Source organism: Ixodes scapularis, unplaced genomic scaffold (genome assembly GCF_016920785.2).
Source record: "Ixodes scapularis isolate PalLabHiFi unplaced genomic scaffold, ASM1692078v2 PGA_scaffold6__148_contigs__length_123643588, whole genome shotgun sequence".
In the NCBI taxonomy this organism is placed as follows: Eukaryota; Metazoa; Arthropoda; class Arachnida; order Ixodida; family Ixodidae; genus Ixodes; species Ixodes scapularis.
In genome coordinates, this window is record NW_024609881.1 from 77985731 (window position 1) to 78011460 (window position 25730).

General features: G+C 45.7%; 1 protein-coding gene across 2 annotated transcripts in view; it reads right to left on the bottom strand.

Annotated features, from left to right (window-relative positions):
- Positions 1-25730, bottom strand: part of LOC8029369 (DNA-directed RNA polymerase III subunit RPC5) — a 45781-nt gene that overhangs the window by 2283 nt on the left and 17768 nt on the right. The window contains exons 6-16 of one of the 2 annotated variants that reach the window (XM_029979022.4): positions 24828-24988; positions 21593-21711; positions 20019-20051; positions 19057-19160; positions 18616-18736; positions 13960-14041; positions 13551-13610; positions 12587-12687; positions 9975-10069; positions 5813-6018; positions 2716-2816 (exon numbers count right to left, since the gene is read on the bottom strand). In XM_029979022.4, coding sequence (XP_029834882.3) covers positions 2748-2816; positions 5813-6018; positions 9975-10069; positions 12587-12687; positions 13551-13610; positions 13960-14041; positions 18616-18736; positions 19057-19160; positions 20019-20051; positions 21593-21711; positions 24828-24988 — 1151 coding nt within the window. In that variant the 3' untranslated portion in view covers positions 2716-2747. Of the gene's footprint in view, positions 1-2697; positions 2817-5812; positions 6019-9974; positions 10070-12586; positions 12688-13550; positions 13611-13959; positions 14042-18615; positions 18737-19056; positions 19161-20018; positions 20052-21592; positions 21712-24827; positions 24989-25730 lie in introns of both variants that reach the window. The other variant, XM_042294689.1, reaches the window with a different exon arrangement.

Here is a 25730-nt window from a genome sequence, read left to right on the forward strand (position 1 = left end):
ATCTTGCGTTCAACTTCCAAGTACTTATAATGTAGGCAAATGTCACTGCTATCGTTTTGTTGTTGGTGGTGGTCTTTTGCTGTTCTTATAGAGGGTGTGTTGTGCTTTGCAACTTATATTTGTGCATCATTTCTTGTGTTCTTTTTTATTTCTTCTCTACATTCCTCTGCACTTGATGGGGGCCGAAGAACAGTCAAGGTGCTTGGACAGCTTTGGTTTCTTTAGCTCCCACTAGGCACGTAGCCAGGGGGGTGGCCCATGGCCCCCGCCCCCCCCCCCCCCCCCCCGAAATCTTCCATTTTGCTGAAGCCTCCTCTCCCCCTTCTCCCTCATACAGCATTTTGTCATGGGCAGCGGCGGCCCCCCTGCCCCAAAACAAAATCCTGGCTACGTGCCTGACTCCCACCATACTTACATGGTGACGAAAAGCTATCATTATTATTATAAAAATTTGGAAGTGCTTAATGCTAAATTTTTAATGAGAAAAAGTGGCAAATGGAGTCCACGAATACATGAAGTTGAATAGCCTCTGTTGTAAAAAAGGAATGACATTTTCTCACCGAAATCTTTAAAGAATCACTTAAAATTTCTAAATCAGATAACACTGCATTTTGAAATAGTATTGACATCTCATCCCAATTGCCGGCGCTACATTCAAGTGGCGTCCGAGCTTTCGGCGATATGCAATTAAGTTTTGCTGTGTGAAAAACACTGTTTTTCTTCTTCACTGGCACCCACGTTTCGATGCGACTATGCCACTGAAATGACAGTCCCATAAATTTATACTTCAGGAATTACTTTTATTTTCACAAACGAGTTTGAAAATTAATAATGAAATTAGTTTAGATAAAACACCCCTCATATTGACTCATCTGCAGAGCCAAAACATGCCAGTCACGGTGAGAGAACTCATATAAAGAGAACAACATACACTTACAACCCTATGTCAGCCTTCAAATTTTCAACATTCACTTTTCGATTTCATGAACTTAAGCTACTTTTGTGAACAACCTGGCTAAACGTAGAGGTTAAAGGCCCATTCACGCACTTGCAACCCAGTAGGACCAGCTGAGACAAGACTGGTCTTTAAGCCTCTTGCAACGGCATAGGACTGGATGCACTGCTGCAGAGCAAATCCTAAGCCGTTACAAGAGGCCTAAAACCGGTCTTGTCTCATCTGGTCCTACTCGATTGCAAGTATTAACGGGCCTTAACAGTAAACAGTGCAGCCACCAACACAGACAATGTTCTCTTCCACACTCTCAGCCATCACAGATCTGTTTGAACATGCCAGTTACAAGAATGACTACAGCACAAGATGACTCCATGTGACTTCAGTTAGTGACAAGGTTTGAGGAAAAAAGGCTCCAAACCAAAGAGTTTACAGCTTCTAACCTCTTTCTTATAAAGGCTTCATACTTAAGGTTGTGGAGCCACAATCGCCTTGGCCTCAACGTGCCCGGTGCTAAAGCCCACATTCCCCGCCGGTGTGAACACCTCTTGACTCCATCATAGTCTTCAGTGCTGAAGCAGGCATTTCCCGCCAGTCTGGGACCCTATGAACCCCGCCATGTAGGTCGGCGTGCCTCGCTCGCTTGCCGGCGAACATCTGTTGAGGTTCCCGTTACAGTACCGAGCGGAGACTTCTAGCCAGAGAGGTGCCGTGGCACTCGATTGGAGCGTGAGGAGGTGGCAGACAAAGGGGTCGGGTGGTTATATAAGGAGGTGGCAGGCGAGGGGTTAGGAGAGTCTTGATTTGAAGGTCTCCGGTTAGAGTCCTTGGTAGAAGAGTCCTCATTGAGAGAGCCGACAAGCTGCTGCAGCACTCGGAGGAGAACGGGACTGAGGGCGACAGAATGCGAGTTGATAAACTGTTTGATTGAACTTGCTGTGTTGCGTGACTTCCTCGGGAACAACTGGAGCGTGGCTTGATCGAATCGGGTGTAATACGAGGCTGAACGATCCCACACAGTGTGTTGTACCTTAGCGGGACGTTGAAGAGATTCACCAAGCTTAACTTCATAACTGAGGGTGCAGCTGAACATACTGACTGAGGGTGTAGCTGAAGATACAGACTGAGACCTTGCCCGAGCAGATCATCTCTCGCCCGCAAGTCAGACGATGAAAATGCGCACATTCATTCTTGCCTACCCCAGTTGCTTCTGCTAGGTTTGACTGGAATGTCGCACCTTTCCCCTCCCTCCTTTACTCTCACACTGACGCACTCACAATCACTCACTCACTCTAGTTTTTGTCAGAATCGCAATCCCTGTCTCAAATTCACTCACACTTACTCTCACACTCATAATCCCTCAGTCTCACACTCTCTAATAATCACTGTCTCACATTCAGCCTCACACTCACTGAGGCTTACACTCTTACAAGTTACAACCACTCAATCTCACTCACAATCATTCAGCCTCACCCTTTTAACTCTCACTCATGATCACTGTCTCACACTCACTTGGTCACTCTCAGAATAACTCTCACACTCACTTTCACAATTCCCCTCCCTTTCACACTCACTCCCTCACATCCACACTCGCAAACACTCTCACATTCTCTAACTCACAATCACCCAGTCTCACTCTGACTCACTCAATCTCATTCATAATCACTCAGTCTCACCCTCACACATTCGCAATCACTCAGCCTCAAGTTCACATCGCTCAGCAGAAGTGAAGCAGATGAAAGCACCCGGGGGCGTCTGGTCACCTCGGCCTTCTTGGGATATGTGAGGGCCGTCGTCAGTGGGTGGAATTGCTCGACGGCTTGACCGGGGAAGTGAGTCCCTTGTCTGCCTTGGCTGCCTTGCTCTGCGAGACGGTGTCCAAAGATGTTTGAGCGGGATCAATGTCTAGACCAGGCGGTCCTCAAACTTTTTGATCTCGAGGAATGCCCACCTCTCTAGATCGACAGTCAAAGAACCTCTTTTGGACTCGTCACTAATGCAATAAAGCAATGCAGAAGCTTACACAGGGTTTGTAAAGAATATCACACATACTGCGGAGTACCTATAGGGCACATAGTCATGCATCATCAATGTATAGCTCAGATCCTCTGAAAATCTATTCACACGGAGCATCTTTTTGGCGAGTCTAGTGTCGCGAAACTAAGTTTCGGGAAACAGGTGCACCGTTTGAACGAGACGGGAAAAGATGCGTGCATTCGAAAAAGAATGCACGTGTTCCTCACTCTTGTAGCGAGATTTTGCTGAAACCTCACCGAGACATGTCAATCAGCCGAACAAGAAACAAAGACACTGCCAATGGCCGCTCAACATCGCCGTGACATCTGATCTTCGAGGCAGAGCGAGCTTTTGGAGGAGCGATTTTTGGCCAATGCCGTATCCAAGCCAAAGCCGAAATTAGAAAACAGACATCGCAGTGCGGGTTGGCAGTATGGGTCGACGGCGCGGTGCAGATTCCTCAACAGTCGGGACGAGTGCAAGCACCGTGTATAAACGCGATGACTGAAGATAGCTCATCTTTTAGAAGAGAAAAAAATTTCCCAAATGCTTAGAGATCATCTGCCTCTGCTTTCTTGTTCAAGTGCCTTCCCTGGCCTAGTAGGCCTAGTATATTCAGTGAGCTAAATTTTACGAAGTTTATCGAGCAATATTAACAAAGCAGACTATCTTTTCACACTCTGCGTACCTCACATCATTTGCTGCAAAATGCTCGATATCCCCAGTGCAGACGACAAGGTTTTGCGAAATTCCCGCGAAATATGTCACAGTTCTCGCACATCAAACTTGACGTGCAAACTAGCCGATTGCGCAAGACCTCAGTTTCGCTAAACCGTTGTGCATTAAAAAGATGCACCATGTGAATAAACCTCAAGTCAGCGGTCCTCAACCACAGATGTTTCAAGGACCCCCTCTTGATCGGCAGAGGTGATGGGGGACCCCGTTCGATGGCGGGCAGGTGGTGGTATTCAACAATTGCATTGACAAAAGGGTAAATGAAGAAAACTAAGTGCATGACAACCATCTTTGCAGCCCTGGAACAGAGAACAAGCAACCCTACTCACTCAGTGCACATGGCTTCATCTACTAAGCTTTGTATGGCCAGCCAGCATCATAAAAAAAAAAAAAAAGGTTAAGTGCTCGGCTTGACTGATAGGTCTAAGACTTCAGGGAACCCAAGAAGGCCTTCAGGGACCCCCAAAGGGTCCGCAGACCCCCATTTGAGAGCCACTGAACCGAAAGAACACTTTACAAGCAAGCAGGGACAGCTGAGGAAATTCGGGAGAGCCGAGATCCCTCGCCAGGTTCTTAAAAACCGAGCCTGAGAACCCGTAGTCTGAAACCGGGTTTCTAGGAACCCAGGGTACTCCGAGCTCCTAAGTTTCCTTGGCTATCCCTACCCCAGAGCAAAGTGTTTTCTCAGTTTAAGCACCCCTTCAGCAAATCTAAGTCGCCCATTGATGCACACCCATGGGCCAAGATACTTTGTTTCAGCTTAAGTCCAGACACAGCTGACTTTACAAGGTTATGGGACCAATCGAGCAGGACCAAAAGCGCAAGACGCTAGGCCTTTCCTATTTCTGATTGGTGCGGCAACGATAGAACAGATGCAGGAACACGACGAGCACCACGACGGTGCACTTTTGACGCCGTCCGATAGGTCCCATAGGCTTGTGGTGTCGGCTGCATCTGAATTTATGGTGAAACGAAGTACGGTAGGCTCGTTCGATTTACGTGCACCTCCTGCACCAGAGCAGAAAGTGTACGGCAGTGCACTTCCGGTATGCCTATTGAGATACAACCGGAAGCACACCGCCCCACACTTTTCTGCACCTGTGCAGGAAGGGCAGGTAAATTGAACAAGCACTATGCGCATTATTGCTACGGTTCCATGTTTTGAGGTGTATTAATGCGAAAGCCTTAACTTCTCATGAAGCGAGCTGACGTCATCAGCTTTGAAACCATGCAAAACGGCACCGTTAATGAAACCCGTGCAAAGCTAGCCAACGGCAGCTTTTACACTTCAGCTCCATTGGCTGGCGCGCATCAACGAGGCTCCCATTGGCCGCTGCCTGTCAGTTTGTGTGGTGTCATCCTGACTGTGTTATTACTGATCATCGCGTCTGCCCCCATCTTATCGGTTGTATGGTGCATGGCAATATATACGGCGCATGGAATCAACCAAGGGGTTCGTTCTGCTGCGAACTACGTTGCTGTCTGTTCCTTCCTCGCACCGCAAGGCACACGACAGTTTGAACGATCGCTCACCTGATGGCACTGCGTATATGAGGGGCAGCGGCTCCACCGTTCCACGCCCAAGGTCAGCGCGTTGCACGCCGCAGGTTAAAGAGGAGAGCAAAGAGCGGCGTGCAAGCTTTCGCATTCACAACTGATAAGAAGTGCTTATGATTATTTTTTTCCAAAATCGAGGGATTCACAGATCCTCCTTGACGGAATGCAAAGACCCTTTGCGTACACGCGCAATTTCCAAGAAACGGCGTACACAAAGCTTTTGCATACGCAATTCTAAAACTCCTTAGTGTGACGTCATTGCCACTCCAAGACCGCTTTCGACGCATGGGCAATACATGCGGAGCGCAAGTTCGTCTGCTTCTTGCACGGGGGTTCAGATGATGTCAGAGCACCGAAATTGATCAGCTGATTGAGCACTATCCTTTCAATCAAAGCCAATCAGAGCTTGGCATCGTTCTGACGTCACCGCAACTCTTGCACAAGAAACAGATGACTTGCTCTCCGCATAGAGTGGGAAGCACACCAGAAGATGCGTTTGAGGCACCGCAGTAGCAGTCTCAAAACCCCGGCAACCCTGGCCCAGAGTCCCACCTTTGATGAGGGTGATTGGGGCTCCCGCTTGACCCGACTCAGGTCAAAATCTGCCTTGTCGTTGGCGCCGCTCTTGGGATGCGAGGTCGGAGTCTCCGAGCCACTGCCCTCGCTCGCCGTCGAGTCGTGCCGCGAGCGCTGCCGGCGACGGGGCTGCCGTGCCCGTCCCCCGGGGGGTGGGGACTGCATCGCCGCATCCTGCGAACCTGCGTACGTGAAACGAAGCACCGTTTGCATTTTCGGAGGGACCGCGAAACAATCTTCAGGCTTTGGCCCATTAGTACTCCAGTCCTCCAATGTCCCAAGTTTGAAAACTCGGCCGACGGGCACTCCAGCCACCCTTCCCTGCGGCGAGCGTCACTGATCACCGAAGAGAGTACAGACTTTCGAGAAACCAACAAAACTCCCAGTCATAGCCTGGCATTTCATTTTAAAGATCTAGATCAATGACCGTACAAATGCACACCGCTAGTGCACTTCGGCAAAATGCATTTAGAATATTATTTATGTGTGAAAGGTTGCTGGGACAGATGACAACCCAGTCCCATTTTCTCACTAGCTCTCCCTTTCTACATCCGCCTCACCGGACCGAGAGGCCTCGCCTTCTTCGAGTGGCGACATTCGAAGAAGTGGCAGCATCTCGTGCGCATCACTGGCCCTAACAATTAAAGAAGCTGCGAAGCAGTTCCCTAGACTCGGTGAGATTTCGAAGCGCGGGTGGATGCCTTTCAAGCTCTAGTGGATTGCCCAATCCAATTGTCTCCCCTTCTCGATGCCGAGTGCATGCCTCCGATGGCTCGGTTTTTCCCCGGGGGAGAAGCTACCCCATGGCATAACGGTAAAGTCGCTGAAGGGGAGACGTCTAAGTGGTGATACCTAGTAGTAAAATCTCGTTGCACCAGATCTGGTAACAGCAGACATTCAGTTGTCATACCCATTTGTCAAGTGTGATTGCTCATCCCATCTATGCCACTGAACCAACTTCGTTCATTACAGATTCTGCTGGGCGTGATTTCAGATAGGGTCTGGTCGAACATAGGGTGGCCGGTCAACCTTTTTAGCTTGCTTCATGATTTTATGTATTATTTCCCGATGCCAAAGATAAACAAAATCATAACTATTTTCACCCACAAAAGAAAATTATCGGATGCAAAAAATCGTAAATTACGAAGAGGTGGAAAATTACGTTTACGTACGCAGCCAGAGTGGTCAACTTTGGCGATAAATAACAGAAAGTATACTTTCTGAGCGAGTTTCATAATTTTCAAATGCAATCTATAAATACTTAACAATATGATAGAAGTCTTGCTATTATTATATTTTTATAAAAATTATAAAAAACAAAACAAATTTCGGCTGGTTGATCGTTTTCCCCCCAAAATTGCAGGCCTGTATCTTAGAAAACAACTGTGCCACAAGCGTAATATTTTGACACAATATGCTACTTATAAATAAACGTCAATTCACATTAAAATATATATATATTTTTTAATTAATGGGTTGTTGAGATATTGACAAGCAAACACGACAAAAGCGAGAAACTACAAAAACATTCAGAGGACAATTTAAAATAAAAAGTTCTTGATTTTTTGTTTACATGCAAAACCGACAAAAGCAACAAACTAGAGAAACATTCAGAGGACAATTTAAAATAAAAAGTTAACGATTTTTTGTTTAACTCTGGCCAATCTTGCTACCCTATTTGGGGGTTAATATCCAATAGAACCATGTTGCATTATATTGATGGTGTAAAACATACAGCTCCTCCACGAAGACCCTTCTCCGACCCTCGGTATTGGTTGTCCCTATGCTGCAACGCAGTGGCATCCATTTTGCGAACTGCTGTCGTCATGATCGGCGCCTCGCGAACCTAGTACAATCCAAAACGCAAGGCGATGACGATCGTCGGTACAGCTCCATAAAAATATTGCTACCTTTCAAAGTTCAGGAGATTATATAAACCAGGTCTTTTCTAATATCCATTCACATTTCATCAGTCTCACTGGTTAGAACAGACTTCAGTCATCACCCCCAGCAAAGTCTGTAGTAAGAGTATCTAAGTTCTACGGTGTGTCACCCCAAAAAATTTACAGCCTTTTTTTTTTTTCACTGCACAAATCAACTATGCATCTCGGAACGCTCATCGTCCACTCAACTGTAGCGCTAGCGGTCTGAACTGGATGCCAAAGTTTCAGAACTAACCATTATCTCAATCAAAAGTTACAAGTGATTTTCTGCAAATTCTGATTGGAAAATGATGCATTATTCTCAGCCGTTCATGGTAACTAACGCCATTCAGCTCCGTGCATTCGCCGATATAGCATTCTCTGGAAGTGTAACACGGGTGGTTCAGACAGTGTGGGGCCGCGGTTCGTAAAATCAGAAGGCGCAGTAAGTACTTCAAAGCTGTCGCCGACGGCTTCAAAGAGCTGCTCCTTGCGACTTTACAAACCGCGGCTCCAGACTGTCCGTCCCGCCGGTGTTGTGCTCCTTTTGTTTTTAGTTTCTGCTTGCTTGCAGCTTGTACATTTTGGTTTTTCAATGTCAGAAAAACGTTTCCTGCCCTTTCCCTGGTCAAATAAGAATCCTTTTCCTCTCGTTCAGCACATGTTTTTCTGAGAGTGAAGGCAGAAGTCCTTTTTTATCAATCCCTGTTGTTAAAACGTGTTCACCAATTTGTGCCTCACATTAGCTCTCTCATTTTTGTCAGTGTCGCATTTATGAGAACGGCAAAACGAGCTAAGCTGAAGGGTCAGTGGCACTTGCATAGCCGTAATCAGCTATTGTCACTGACCCTTCAGTTGTCGAGACAACTCCAATCCGCTTCAGCTGACTTGGTGCAAGCCATCTCGCACATCGAGGAAGTTGAGGCCGCTGTCGCTGTGCTGCGAGCGTCAAGCTATGTGAGAGTCCTAAAAATGGCGAGAGAGCTTCGCGAAAAGGTTCACTTGACTCTCGAAATGCCACGAGTCAAATCTTGCCAGAAACACCGCAGTAGCGTCCGTGCGACTCCTGTGGATGAGTACTTCAGACTCGCTGCATTCCTTCCCTTCATTGACCACTTTCTCGTACGGCCCAAGGATAGATTCAAGAATCACAAGAGAACCCTTAAACTCCTATAAGCTTTACTTTCCAAAAGAGTCACCAAAGAGAAGAAACAGCCCGATTTTGACAAAATTGGGAGCCTCTACGGGGACATCATTTGCTTAAGTGAGCTGCCCGGGGAAGTTGCTTTTTGGTCTCAGAAGTGGAAGGGCCGCAATGCTCCACGTGTTTCTGTTGTGCAGGCGGTGTCTCTTTGCCCGAACGCCCTGTGCCCAAACATCTAACTATTTCAAGCTCTGGCCACCCTGCTTGTTAACACCACCGAGCCAGAGCGCTCGTTCTCAACTTAGTGAAGGCTGTGAAGACTTACACAAGAAAGTCCTTGTCTCAAGATAGCCTTCTGGGACTCGCACTTCTGACAATTCGCCGAGACACCCCCGTCAGCTAAGAGAATGTTTGATCGTCTCCTTGTATCGATCAGCGACGGCTTCGATCGAATGCATACAAAGATTCTGACCTAATCTGGTGTCCAGCAGACAGCATAAGGACGAACAACACTGACGGCTGTTTTTTGCTCGCGTTTCCTCATGCTCGTGAAAGCGGCACATCATTAGTTATATTTCTGACCTCTGATAATATTGTAAATGTTCCATCCAGTTTCCTATTTCTTCTCATTGTTTAAGTCATGAATTTATAAAGCTTGTTATAAAATCTATTCAAAGTGTGCAGATGAACAAACCGCGTTGTTGAAGCAATGAGACTAGCCGAATAACATATGGGCCGGCGCTGGGATCCAAACAGCCCCCCATCAATTATCCCCGCCCCCCAGCCACCATTGTAACTCTTCCGACGGTGCTGCCAGGTCTACTGACCTCATGTTTGACATGTTAACCACTTACAGCAGCTCAAAGATGAACTGGAGGCACAAGACACGGCACCAAGGTTTGCGTGTTCCTTCCGAACACAAACCCCATGATTGTCCGCTCAAACGCCACTGTTAGACATAGTAAAGTTACATTATAATTGAAGTATTAAAAGAAAAAAAATTCGAGGGGGGGGGGGGGGGGGGGTGTTGACCCTCTAAAGCCCCCTGGCTATGCCACTGTCAGTCACCAACCCTGTGTCTCCTGTCGGGACAGCTTGAAAGACTTGGAGAGGAACTGCTGCTTGGCGTCCCAAAGCATCTGTTGGCGCTGCACCACGTCTGGGAACCTGCGACACGCCGGCACCGCACCGAAGTCACAAACCCAGTCAGCTTTTTCTGCGCTCGCGAGTGCCGCGTTTGCCGACGTTCGAAACTAGGCCGAAAGACCCTTCTTACACGGACAACATGTGCAGCAATAAGAATGTAATTTTAATTTGAACAGCGATAAGATAGAATAGATGAATATTCATCTACGTTATTACACATTCCTTTTATTGTTTTTTGAACTGTGATGTCTAGCAACATGTTCCTATTGCACTCTGAGAAAGTTTGTGACTCTTGAAACATCATACAGTATAGACCACTTACAACGTAACCGCTCATAGTGCAGGACCGGGTATAACGCGGCTTTTTTAGACCACCGGTTCGCCTCCCATAGAACTCCATGTAATCACATACCGCTTAAAATGCAGGCGTGCGAAGGGAAATACCGGTTATAGTGCGGTTTCTGTAACAGCCCGCTGACCGCGGCGACCAACCGACGCAGCGAGCACGCTTCCCTGTGCGACACTAGATAACGGCGCTATCCGCAAGCGGCCCTCACGGGGCAAAAAGGCTGCTCGAAGAAGCGGGGAGAAGCGAAGGGAGAGGTTTCAGTTGCCATAGCGACGGAGGGATGCACGCACGTGTCGTTCACGTGCGTGCGTCCCTCCGCTCTATGCGTTGGAAACAACCGCAACGACAGACCAATCGCAGGTCGAGGAGAAGTGTTCGCGCGCTTTGCATTTCGGTCGCGGGCCGGCTCCTTCTATCCGCAAACATGGCGTTGGCTGTGACCGTCGACGTAGAAGCTCATCGTTCCGCGTAAAAGCGCTATCCTTGACTGTGAATTTTCGTTGTGTGTCGCTATGATAACCCAGCACGTACTAGAAGGGAAGATCCACCTATTCGTGCGGCGATGTCGTGGCGGCACTCTCAAGACGGCAGAAACGCCCGTGTCGTTGTGTTTGTTTACTTCGACTACAGTGGTGCTTTCTAAGCATTTGTGTTTTCGAACATCGCCCGGATTTCTTATTTGAGGCATTTCATGCCTGTGCTCAAGTTGAAGGTATTACTGCCGCGTACTGTAGAAAGGATGCGAATTTTCACGCGTTTTCATCGCCGGAGAAAAGTGATTAGGGCTAGCAATCCTGAACGCTCGCAACGTCCGTCTGCAACCCGCGACGCCGTTAAAAGGCTGCGCCAGACAAAAGTCACTCATTTCTTTCAAAATGTGTGACACACTTGAGAGACAAGTGTACTAGTCTTGTGAAATAAAGACTTTCTCAAACTAAGCTTTATTTTTCATCTAACATAAAATAAATTTTTTTACAAAGGTAAGTTGCCTCATGGCATGTATTTTGGCCTGAAAAATTTATGATTCGGTTATAGCGCGGTACCGCTTATAGTGCGGATTTTCGCGACTCCCGCGACATACGTTATATGCGGTCTACACTGTATTTGGTTATTACACTACGATTCTGCGTCTTCAAATAAATCTGGTAAAATCCCCCCAAAAATCACATGCCAGTAAAATTTTCGCAAATCCGGGTTTATCCGAAAAACTTAGAATTTAGATCCCAATATGGTGAAAAAACAAAGAAAAAACACGGTGTTCTACAAATAAGCTTCATCAGAGCACAGGATCAGTGGTCCCGGGGAGAGGCTCCTCCAGTTTCATTCAAAATCTAGGACTATTAAAGAAAGCTGTTTGCCATTTATCTTGTCAAGTTTTGTTCAGAACAAGGGGTCATTGTTATGTTGGGTCATGACAAAAGCTACTGTTCTATATTTCAGCTTGGACTTCTTACAGGGAGGCAGGTATGTGTATTTATAACACCAAAAGCTACAATTAGAGGAGGGAGGGGACCAGCTAAAGGCTATATCTGCCCACTCCACCCCACGCAGCTGGAGTGTGGAGCTGTGGAATGGGATGGAGAAAAAACAAGCCTTCCAGAAACCACGTCAAGGATTTCAGTTATTTTAAGTATCGACGTTCATCAAAACAACACTGGTTTGCTAGTTTTGCTGCAGGGACAGTTAGTACTACCAATGGCAAGGGTGCAGCTTCTCAATCCAGCCGAAGAAATATAATACGAGGAGAGTTCTCATGACTTTAGGGCAGGTTTGTTTGTGTCCAGGTAATATTTGTTTTTATATTGAATTTGAAAGGACTGGGAACACAGCAAAATTTATTTCTGAGTTTAGGAGGGTCAGGCATCTATCACAAATAAACTCCCGTAAACTCTGGGCAAAAAATGAACTCTGAAAAACGCCCTCCGAATTTCACATGAAATAAACTCCGAAAAACACAGAACCCTAGTCATTACTAACGTCTAAAAGGACACTTTGTTCGTTTTGGCTAACAAGTAGTTCACAAGACAATTGACTGCATACCTTGTCTCCATAGCCCTATAATGCATGGGGTGTAGTATTTGAGGAGGTATCGTTTAAATTTCGCATCCGGTGTCACGGCATCGCATTGTGGCGTCACGCGACGTCGCGCCACGTGACACGGCAACGTTGGCGGCAGACTTCCCACCCACCTCGTAACAAACTCCTTGTCTGGCGAAAGCAGAAACTCCCAGCCGCTCGGCGTCAGGCGCCCCATCTCGCTCAGCAACGTCTTGACGTCTTCGCTCGGTAACTGCACACCCAAAGCAGAAAAGGCACGACGTTAACCGACGCAAAAAGAAAGACACGGCGAAGGGCTGACGTCCAATACGAGTTTATCTGCAAGGCAGAAAATCTTCCTACTTTACACTTGCCCCAAGGAGCAAGGGTAGCAACACAATGCGCTAAGCTAAGACTTGCGTTTGGCAGCATTTCAAATGGCAGTCTGGCCACTGTGGGTGAGGCGTAATGCTCGGCGTACGCACCGGTTTGGAAATTGCATGCGTGCTTGGGCAAGGTTTCGAGATCGGGAGGCGCGTGTGCGTCGGTATCAAAATGGCGGTGCCAAGGTGCCACGCTTGCAAGCGTCCACTACTACGACAGAACGTCTCTACAATGAAGTTGGATACCGAGAACATGTGACTATAATAAAGCAAGGTTGAAGTATGCTTGCAAGAGTAGAAAATAGGTAAGCTAGTGACGCAGTAAAGATACTGATATAGAGAAGATGCGCTCTAAAAGGTCGGGCTTTACTGCATTGAGGTTCTGCTGTATAAAGCGACACTAAAGAAGAGCTCGGCATTAAAGACAGACTATGAATGGAACGTGTAGAGTTGCGAGGTCTGACTGGCCCTCTTCAGCAAGGCATACAATGTCTTCGGGTCAACTTTTCGAAGCACGTGTCACGCATGTCGCAACTAATGTTGAGTTCTGCCGGAACTTGCACACAGTCCGTATGTCCAACAGTCCAGTAAGCCAAAACTCCCGAGTCCTAAACCCCAAAGCGCACTTCATTCGATGAAGGCCAGTGAAGCCTGTCCAGTACGTGAGCAACACGGTATGTAAAACGAGAAAGTCGAGGCACAAGTAGAACGACGAATGCAACAGTTCACTAACCCTAACGGTGTCGGCAAACTTGCTCTGTACCACGTGCCGTGACTGGGTGTACAACCACATCTGGAAAAAAGAAAAGAATACCGTAAGCTATAAGATTGAAGTGCACACTTTCTACAAACAAACCCAGCTTATTAAAAGTCAAATAGAAAGCAGTGAACGTAAGAGGTCATATTTTGAGGCTGTCAGCAATTGTGATACTTCGTTTAACGGAAATGGGAAAGTGGGACGAGAAGATCGCCTCGACTCTGATCCCAGTTTAAGTTTTGTCCAATCAATTGTCTCGATGTCCGACGGTGACATTTCTTGGCACTGTCGTGAGAAGGAACTCCACGCTGTTCCATCGATAAATTTTGGTGTGTGTTTGTGATTCTTGGTAGAGACAAGTTCTCCGTTCAATGTTCTCACTCACCAGATAATCCCTGGCTCTGCACATGGTTTCGGCAGGTACGCCCGTGACAGCACTGAAGCTGTCTTTGGGGTACAGCACATCACTGCAGAAATCGGTCAATCAATCAATCAGTCATTCAATCAATCAACTGTACTAACTTCATTCATTGGCATACCCACGAGTTAACCATGCAACCAATTGAAGGCCAATTAATTTGCTCATCAATCCATATGGGTATGACAAAATTAATTGATCTATTATCTTTTATAATGTAATTAACTGTAACAGCAATAATATGTAGCAAATTAAGACATTACCTGATACTAAAAGCTGCTGTCTAGAAATTTATAATTTCACACAAATTAGTATGAACAAATGCCAGAGAGAATATTACAGAATACCATGAAAACCGTGTTTTCTCGAAACAAAATCAGATCTCTAATTTTTAGTTAGGTTACTAACAGTGACTGATTAGTTCCTTGGTACATAATATTTTGGCTGATTGCTCTACAAATAAGGCTATCGGTCAAGCAGTAACTCAGTCAATCAATCAAGAACTCAGTGGCACATTTTCTTCATAAATTAATTAGACAAGCATAATTACAGCCAACACAAGCTGGAAACCAGATGGCATAAACTCTAGGAACTGATAAACCAATCAATCTAGTCATGGATAAGCCAATTTCTGAACTACTCAATAGCACATTTACTGGCATGTAGCATGTGCATTAAATGTGCATCAAGCATGTTTCAGGCAACAATGATTACAGCCAATGTAACCCGGAGGTCAGATGGCATCAGGTGCAGTAACTAATGAATCAATAAGTTCAATCATAGATCAGCCAACCTATCAACTGCTCAAGAGCAAATTTACTTTACAAACAAATCAGTCCAGCAACAATTTCACACAAGCCTAATTACAGCCAATGAGACCTGGAGCCCAGATGGCACCAAGTGCCACAACAAACAAACCAATCAGTCTAATCATCAATCAGCCAATCTATGTCCTATTCAATAGCCAATTTACCATGGTGGAACTGACCAGTGGTAAATTAGAGCAGCTCTTGTAGCAGGGAAAAACGAGTTTTGGAGCATAGATTTCCACTTTTGGAGCAGACAATTTTGAGCTTTCATGCAAGGAAATTTTATACAATCTCTTTGAAAGTTGGCATGTGGAAAAAAACTGCAGTTGTTGGGGTGTTGAGAGGCTATTTAAAGTGTCATACCTACAGGGGACATGGCCGCTACAGATATGTATGTATTTATTTATTGAATAATCTTATGGTGGCAAGTTTGCAGATGTCTGCATTTGACAAAAAAAAATGTTTTTGGCTACTTTATTGGGTTTCTATCACACTGCTCTTGATTGTATTCCACCTTCTACTGTTCGCAAAGCAGCTAAGCACAGCACATAGCTACTCATTCGATCACAATGAATAGCGCTAGCTATTCATTGCGATCTATGTGAGCACCGTTGGCAAATACCGATAAAGGCCTGTTCACACTCTTGCGACCTCTTAAACCTGGGTTCCTTAAAACTTCTTAAACCAGAAAACACACTGGCGCCATCTACTGGGAAGCAGTGTAAACTCGGCGGTCCGGCATATTTTTTTTATTTCTCACACATTATCCTTTCTTTCTTGGCTCGAAAAACTTTTGCCAATGTTATAAACGAGCCTTTCTATGGGTAATACGCACATTTGACCTCGGAAATCCCGCAAAAGCTTCGCTCTTGTGAAATGCAGTTCCAGGGTCACCGCATAGATGGCGCCACAATGCCAGTGTGTTCCCTCATTCTAAAAACATTTAAGAAGTTTTAAGAGATCTCGTCTCTCTCAGTCGTACTCGGTCGCAAGAGTGTGAACGGGCCTTAACTCTTCGTTAGGCATGTGAAAATAATGAATATCGCGTTTGAAGCAAATTCAAAGCGAATAGTGGTTTTGGCCGAATATTTTATAATCGCATATTGAATAGCTGCTGTGCCTTTCTCCATGCCTTTCACTTCTGTTACACCATGTTTAAACAAAAATTCAGCTGAACTCGCAAAGGTTGTTCCCAAGCTTTTAATAGCCCACTTATCCGCTCTGTTAAATTTGGTCTAGCTATAGTTAATGATCGTGACCTCAGAAAGTTCAATACCTACGTTGGGATGGCAAGTAAACGACAGATATCACATAAAATTAAACCTATAAAGAAGCCCCGCCATACCTAATTGAGGGGATTTATAAATCTTCTTGCTATATGCAAATGTTATCTTCAATTCTGAATTAAAAATGAAAAAAGAAGCAAGCACACGTAATGAACACAGGTTGTTAGAACATTGCTGCCTAACATATACCCTTGCACAATAGCCACAGTTAAATTTGGAAGATTTTACTGCAATGTAAATATCAACAATCACAATGTTTTCTTTTTGTGGCTTTTTTATTTTATTTTTAATACACCAGGCGCACATGTGCACCAGATTACTTTGAAGGTGTGTTTTTTGCATAAGCGCATGGCTCCGCTGCTGTGAAGCGAGTCAGACATTGCGGTGTCAGCTCCGCGGGTATCACTTCTCCACAGTGGACCGGTGCTTGAGGAGAAGCACACTCAAGGGGGCTAACCCGCCGCGATCAACGCTTCGAAAAGTATAAATATTGCAGTTAATATTGAAGAGAATTTCAAATAGCGTACTGTTTGAAACTTATATCTGAAAATTTGAATATTCATGTGGCCCTACTCTTTGCACGTAGTACTTATGCATTCGAAGAAAAAAATATAACAAAAAACTGTACCGTATTTATTTGAATATAAGGCGGTCACGATTATAAGGCGAGGGGGCAGTTGAAGGACCCAAGAAAAAGAAAACAAATCGTCATATTGCTATACTGAGCTTCGAATATAAGGCGGGGTATGACTTTGAGACTACGGATTTTGGAAAAAAAACCTCGCTTTATGTTCAAATAAATACGGTACATCCTTTTTCAGTGGCATCGCCAACAATGCTACATGCCAGACAATTTCAGTTTCCTTTTAGAGAACAGCTCCCTTTCGGCGCAGAAATGGCACGAATTGCGCACAACTACAGCCTTTGGAGCAGCATGTAGCAGGTTGTTCGTTCTAGCGCAGTTTGGCGCAAAAGGCACAGCAATTCCACCACTGCATTTACTTCACAAACCAACCGTTCGAGCAGCACATTTTATACAAGCATAATAGACCTTATGCAGATTCGCCCACCATTTGTTGGAGCGCCAATCTTCCTTCCGACGCCATCTTTGAGGCAAAGCGCTGTGGCCGTTTGCGGCATGCGAAAGCCGTACGCAGCGACCGCACGACTGCTGTAATCTGCCACGTATCCAACGAGCAAACTAGCATTGGATAGTGACTAGTGTTCTAAGTCACTATCCAATGAGACTAGCACTTTTTTGCTTTTGAATACATTATATTCCGCGTACTTGCACCGTGGAGACACGCTGGTCATTTCCTTTTACGCCTGTGCGCCTCACACACGCTTCTGTGAGTAAGCTAGTATATTAGACCTTCAGCATAGTTTTTTTCACCTGCAAAGTTAAGAATATTATTACAGTAAATTCATACTGTATCACACGCACTCCTTATGATGATGTTTTGAGCTACCATTCAATGATCTCCCCAAGGAACTGAATACAAGATTTATTTGATAACTTTTATTTCAGAAGTTTTTTTTTTTTTTTTTTGTGGAATGATATCTGCCATACTTCTAAGGTGACAATGGGGAACCAAACTTAAAAATTCAATTCCCCCATCATAAAACTCTACTATTCGGGTCTGCAAACGCAGGGTTTAGGTCCACAGCCACAAATGCCAAATAAAAACAAACTGTCACACAGGAGCTGACTGTCCTGTTGAATATATCCCACAAATCGACTTTGTGCGAACGAGCATAATCTGCTTGTTGGGCAAGTTAACGTGCAATTCTAAAACAAGTGTGTGAGTTGGCCCGCTACAATACGGGAATAAAGCAAATTTTTATTTAAGAAAAGAAATATTTCGTGAAACCACTCAAGACAAACCTGCGCTTAATATTCGTTCACTTATTCTCGAAGGGCTGACACCGTCAATATACTAAAAAAAAACACCCCAAGAACACGCGACGAACACTATGCAGGGAGAGCGGGGTTCATACCGCGGCAGGCGGCAGGGATGGTGGAAAAGCCTCAAAGAGGGCACCGAGCCTCTAGTAGTATGCGTGGCCACCGAAAGATGGCGGTAATAATGAATAAGGTCTATTAGAGCAACGTAACTCGAAGAGTAGATAGCACCAAGTGCAACACTCAAGAAGCCGATCAGAGTAATGACAAATCAGTAAATCTATTAAAAGCAGGTCTATTTCACAAATCAATCAATCATGCAGTGCATTTTAGACAAGCATGATTACAGCGAATGTAACCTGGAGAATAAAAAGAATTGACTATGGTAAGCAGCATGGCAATCAGCCTAATGGTAGATCAGAAAGGCACTCGATCCTAAACTTGCAGTCGACACATCAATGGCCAATTTACGTCGACCGATTGGCCACTGTTAACTGTGGTAGGTGACAAAACCAATCGGCCTAATGGCAGACCAGTCAACTCCTCGGTCCACAGCTCTTAGCCAATCCATCAATGCCAAACTTAGGTCAATCAATCGGCTAATCAAAATCCCACTGCTGCCTACCTCTTGACCACCCAGCACCCCTGTACCAAGAGCGCCACCTGCTGCAAGAACCGGACAACGGATGTGGCATCCGACCTTGAGGGCAGCACGGACATCAGCTTGGAGAAGTCTACAACTTTTGCTGCAACACGCAGAGAAAACAAAAGGACAAAAAGCAGTCACAGTCTGCTCCACAATTACTACTGAAATATTGACTCCTTAAACAAACAGTGAAATTGTAAAAAAAACTTTTTTACTTTATTATAAATTTATTAATTATACTGACTAATCATTCAGGTGGGACGAGAGCAGATTCCAATTTTCAACTAAGCATTGCCGGCAGCCATAGCCCTGGGCAGCTCTATGGCCACACGCACAAAGATAATTCACCCATTACAGGCAATCAAGCTGGCCCCACTAACAGCAAGATTAACACATAGCGATGGCAGGAATGACACCCACCGCTTGTCAGGATGGCTTTGATCTGGTCTTGTAGCGGCAGGTCCCGTAGTCCGTGCATTGACTGCTCTCTCCGCTCGTGGTTAATCACAGTCGCGGGGGTAGTACTGGCAAAGAACAACGCCACTAACTGCTTAGCAAAAAGCTACGCTATTCCACCACTAAGCACAAAAGCTATCCTACTCCACCACTTAACAAAAAGTTGAACCTTAGAAAAAGGTACACCACTTAGCAAAGAGCTGTGCCTTACAAAAAGGTACACCACTTAGCAGAAGGCTGTGACTTACAAAAAGTACACCACTCAGCAAGAAGCCATGCCACTCTGCTACTTAGCAATAAGCTACGCTACTCCACTACTTAGAAAACAAATTATATGCCGCTTAGCAAAAAGCTGTGCCACTCCGGTACTTTGCAAAAAGCTATGCTACTCCATTACCTAGCAAAGAGCTATGCTGTTCCATTACTTAAAAAAAAGTTATTCCACTAAGCATAAGGCCACAGCACACTGCTACTCAGCACAAAGCTATGCCACTTAACAAAAGATTATACAATATTGATCATGGTGATAAAGTCAGGTAAGCACGGAGTGTGCTATAGGCCTTCCAAGGAAGAAGAGAAGGGTGTAATTCGCGACCGCTCCCTCTAGCACCGCACCAAAGACTTTGCTTTTTCATGCTCGAACCCTTGATCCTGGATAGCTGAGTTGGCAAAGCACTTGGCTCACAATCCCAAGGTTCAAATCCTGCCGGGGGACCGAAGCCTTTTAATGTGGTTCCCCACAAGCTTACGCATTCCCGTGCCGTTACAGCCGGCCGTTGCAAAATTTCATGGAAATCGACTGATGAAACACACTCTGCGTCAAAAATACACCACCTGGCAAAAAGCTATGCCACTCCACTACTTGGCGAAAAGCTATGCTACTAAGAAAAAAGCTATGGCCACCCGAACGCGAAAAAAAACCTTACCTGGTGGATTCAGACGACGGTTTGCTCTCGGCGCTGCGAGGGGACAGTCAAAACGAAACATCAGTTTTGTATCTCGTGAAGTCTGCGACAAAGTTCTTTTGCAAGTAACGTTCATTCAGTCATTAGTACTGGCACACACATTAAACGTTGCGAGTTACATTCCCCCTACCCTACTTCAAAGCGTATGTGACACTTGTTGAAAAGGTTGTAAGCATGATTATTTTTAGTAGCAGTAGCAGCGTAGAATACCGCACATCCGCCCATTCCACATCAAGCGCCCATTCCCAAATTTGCAAGACCGGAGAAAATATGCACAGTACATTCATATGTAAAACTGATGACCGGACAAGCGCCCAATCCCCATTTTGTTTTTATTATCTCTAAATTTTGAGTGGGCACTTGCCCGGAATTTTACGGTACTATTATTGCTAAGGTAAACAATGTTCTAAAATTTATTTTAAAAAGCTATCTCCAAATGCCAAGCTTTTGTTCTTTATCTAAACAAACCATGATACTCCCACTTCTTTCGGACAGATAACAAAAAAATATTCGCACGAACCATCTCGCACATTTGGACAAGCCGTCCGATTTAAGTGACTTGCCACATCACAGAATACCGGACGAGGACTCATGCCCGCCACGTTCCCGACACTTTCAATCGGCTGCCAGGATGTGTTTTTCTCTAGAATCTAGGACGAAAGCAAAAAAAAAAAATGGCTACGCACTTTTACGTCACATGCATTGTAGAACATTTTTTTTTAAATTTTATTTTGTTTTAAATTAGCCTTAAATTCGCTTTTAGGGGCTAAGCTCCTTAGGGTCTAGCCTTGTCCGTCCGTCCATCCGACGTCCGTGCTCACATAAAAAGAAAAGATGTTTAATGGATTTCTAGTCCATCGCCTTAACCACTCGGCCACGACTGTGGGACAAGTAGGGGGCTCTGAGATGTGGTAGTAACTCAAGAGCTGGGGTTTCTGTCATGGATGAAACATTGCATGTAGCCGCTCAACGTCTATACAGGAGAGGGCGCTGCGGTCAAATGTGTATATAATTGGGTTAAACTTTGCATGCATTGGCTCAACGTTTATAGACGAGAGGGCGCTGCGGTCAAATGCTCAAATGTGTATATAACCACGTTACATACCACACATTCTCTTTCTGACATGGACCGTTGACTTAAGTAGTGGAGATGCGTTCCCACGGCTTCTAGCGGATCCAAGCTGATCCGCTAGAAGAACCACTGGCTCTGCATTTCACCGATCATAAAGCAGTAATAATGAAGTCGAAACGCAACCCGGAACTCAGCACTACCTACGAGCAATAAAAAAAAAATCAGCACCATCAGCACTACCTATGAACAAAAAAATCAGTATTATCAGCACCACCAGAGCTTCGTCCCAATCAACATCATTCACCACGTGGAGATGCGGTCTTTGTTTTTTTTTATTGCTAGCTTGCTTTTTACAAGTCAATAAAGTCTTTGACGGGGCCAATAACCCCCTTGTGTATAACAACGTAGGGAATAAATATTATTATTATTATTATTATTATAAAAAGTCCCAATGCTGACTCACACTATGTCCTCGATCACGAGGCGGCGGAAGTAGTCCTGAGGAGTTCCCGGAAGGTCCGAGACGTCCCGGTCCATTTGGGGGCAGAGCAACATGGCACGCTCCACGCTGGACATCTCCGACTACCATCCACCGGAGGGCGCAAGAAAGAAAGAGGGCCATCCGATTGAACGCTTCAATGGCAAAGACTACGAAACGCACGGATTTTCTGTCGTAGCTTCTCGTTTCATGTTCGTAACTATTTCAGTGACCTAGAAAGGCTTAGTGAGCTCATCGCCCTCTCTCGCTCATGCTTCGAAGTGAGGCGACGTATGTCGGAGGCCAACGAGGGCACTGCAGTCGACTCCTCCTGAAGCGCCCTGCATCCAAGCTACGCCCGGCCATGTGCGTTGGCGTTCGGCTTCAATGTTGGCGTTGAGGGAGACACTGCATTCTGCGTGTGCTCGTCTGCGTGCCTTTACCGTGTGGTTACTGTGATCACTGTTGTCTTGCGGTTTTGTTCTTCGACTCAAATGCACGAATGCCTAATTGCCGCCAAAACTACTGTTTTGCGCCTGGCTGTAAAACAGGATATGCTCGCATGAAGAACGCACCAAAGTTGTCTTTGTTCGGTGTACCCGAAGACAAGGAGCGGCGAAAACTGTGGACTAAGAACTTGTATCGAAAGGAGAAGACGTTGGGTCCCCTGCTGCGTGTGAATTACATTTTGAACTACAGTAGGTAGTTAGAAATTACGTGAATGTCATCAACGGTGAAGAGGTATGCGTTTAGCGTGGGAAATTAATGCTTTCAGCTAACACAGCTCCTACGATTCTTCTGAATTTTTACAGCTATCCGACGAAAAAAACACCCGACGCACACACGTGCTGATACGCACGCGATCGCAGAAGCTCGCTGGAAAGCTTCAGGAGGAGTCGGCCGGAGCAGCATCTCTCAATTTAGACACAAACCACCTCAGTAAACAGGCGTGGTGAGCCCACTACCTCATTCTAGGCCACTGTACAACTACGCAGTTGTCACTAGATGAGCTAGCAGACGGCTGCCTGTCTGCCTGTCACCGAAAACTACCTTGAGCCATCAATGGAAAACTACAATCGGTTGAAATGGCAACGTTTCTTCATGGACGATTCCCAATTCCGCTTTAGCGATTGCAGTGACATACATACTCTACGTTAATGTTTCCATGGCTCGTGTATCATAGTCGTTGACCGATTTCTTGGACGCCGATAATTAGGACTCGTTTGATATTTTGGATTTAAAGGAGGATCCGTGACCTACCCGACAGAAACAGTGCATATTCATGGTTGATGTTTCGGACAGCTTGAAGTTCAAAAGTCAGATTCGTCGAACAAAATCGTCGTGAGCGATCAGCAGGAAACTTCACTGAGAAGCCGCCATTTTAGAATCTATGTTGGCTGCACGTAGATTGGCTTGGCTTGGCAGCACTACTTGAGTACTGCTAAGGACTTGGCCATGCTACTTGAGTACTGCTACGTCCTACCGCTAGGTGATGCTATGCTACGGCTTTTTTTCTTCTCTAGCTGCGCGTCACTGTCGTCATCATTGTTACCATTTTACTTTGTTCATTCACAATTCTGCAGTCGTGGACTTGCGCCTCTTATCTCGTTCCGGCGAGTCTTGTTTTCGGACTACGTTAGCTCGGACGTCACGGCCCCGTCTGCTCTCCTGCCGCAGCGAAGTGTCGCCAAGAAGCACGGGAAGTACCCAACCATAACGCTAAAAGAAGGCAGCGATTCTCAAGCTAATACTAGAAAGTGAACGAAAGCAAGCGGAGGCGTAACCTGAAGCAAGGCACTATTAAAGACTTTCCTAAGCCTGCCTAGACGTAATGAAGGCAAGTTTTCTAATCTGCTGATTTTTTGGACTGCTCTATTATTCTGACGATTTTTCAGTCCCTGCAAAGCCCGAAAAATCAGTCGGCGATTGCATGTACCCCCTATTTCGTGCCTTTTGTAATAAATTTGTTTTCCCTCGTCGCGCTTTACGGCAACCATTGGTTTCTTGCGCGCAACCGGATCTCTCAGAAAGCAAATAAAAGGACACCGTGAGAGAGAATAACAGGCAGCAGAGTTCACCAGAATAAAGCCCATGCTAAAATGTTCTCGTGTTAAAAGCATCGTTCGTGGGCCTGGCAATGCCGTCACTGCAGCACGAGTATAGTAGGATTGCATGCTCGCAAGCAGCTTTCGAGGGTTCTATTGTGACACCACTAATAAGCCAGCTACACTACCCAGAGCGCACTTTCAGGCGTGCAAAGAACCTACTGTATAAAGATTTGCCCCTTAAAAAAAACACATTTTAGATACCCGCACATACGTGCAGTTCGCATGAGCATCTGGCTCCTGCTAAAAGCAGTGGGATCATGCTGCCTAGACTGATTCGGGAAACATGATTCCTCACCTCGTGCTTATTATTATCAATCACTTCTGTCTGCGTACAATGACGTGACACGAAGCAATGAAGAGGTATCTTACGAGCGTCGTTGGAGCGGCAGTGGAAAAACGAGTGCTTTAAACACTCTCACAATACAAACGGCTGCCGAGAGTGGCCAGCCTCGGCGCCCGCATGCAGTTTCGAAACGCCGCCACTAGGTGGCGCAAAGTTGGCGAAGGGTTTATTCCCCGTTTTTTCCAGATGCTTGGAAATTGTCTGACAATAGACCCTTTCACAAATTCAGTGCCATCTAGTGGCTCGAATATCGGTCTAATTTGTGTATTCTAATGGCGATAAGAATCCAGTAGACATTCGTCAGTGGCAGACGTATGAAAGCTGTGCCGTTCTTTGCTGTACAGTTATTTCTCTATTTGTTTCAGTCTTGATGGTGTGAAGAAACTAACGCTCTGTACGAGGTGCTCAGTCGAGTAAAACTTGAAAAAATTCTCCACATTTTATTGTCATGAGCTGCATGGGACGTGCCGAAGCCGAGCATTTCAAGGATTTACGCGACACCTTCAAACGCGTAGTGCGTAGAAGCTTATAAATCTTGTCACGGTGACATCAAACAATACAATGTACTAACGTCTGGAATGTTCAGGCTCCGCAGCAGTGCCCGTTTTCAAATTCTTCCTTCGCCGGTCAAGACACTGCCATTATCGTGTACAGATGATACACACACAAGTGGCCAGACTGAATTTTGGAAAGGGTCTATTTGAGGTTCTCCTGGTTGGTAAATACACGGATTTTATCAATGAAAAATGCGCATGTGGCGTGCGCTCACCCCAAACGGGTGGAAGTTAATCTTGGTCCAGGGCTCGTTGTCCTGCTGCTGTTGGAGGAAGTGGAACGACCGCTCGCGGGCACGTTTTGACCGCTCCGTCTCCGCCCCCGCAAACCGGACTTGCACTGCCTGGGGCTCGTCTGCATCTTCCTCTTCCTCCGCTGAAAAGTGCACCGTTAGAAACGGAATGACCTGTCCGCGGGACCCGGTCTAAGCGCACAAATCACCCCAGCTGAACCACACAGAGCACAACTGCTGACATACAACAATCGGGTCGGTAAAAGTACACGAAACACCATGCACTCATTTATTCCATTCACAAGGTAATTAAATAAACACATTCTAAATATAATTCCGATGTATTTGTTTAAAAAAATGGTGGGTACTGATAGTTCTATCTATTTTTCGGCATCTGTTGTCACTTCACTTTTTGGCACCTTACGTTTAAATACAGCAGAGTTGACAATGATGTGGACACAGCTTGTGGTACTGCCAACATGCGAGCAGGAGGCATCAGGCAACCAAGCAAGGAGGGGCACACTGATCATGCTATTATTCACACAGGATGTGTTTTATCAGCCAATTTTCATGAAGTTCTGTTATGCTCTCTGCTACTACTTTTGGTTGCTTCCGTGCAATGCTGCTTGCTACTAGGGCAATTACCTTACTCAATTTCATGTAAATTTATGCATTTTTAGGTACATGTGTGAGATGCCAATAAATGCCAATTTCCCCCACAAGAAGAAAACAAGGCGCTTATTTAACTGTTAGATGCCCAAAATCCTGTCAAAAATAAATGCCCAGAAATGAAAGCCCCCACGCTTTCCTTCACTTTCCCCTCCGGTCACACGACCACCCGGATCGAGAGGCTGCACCTCCGGTGACCGGCCGGGATATGCAAAA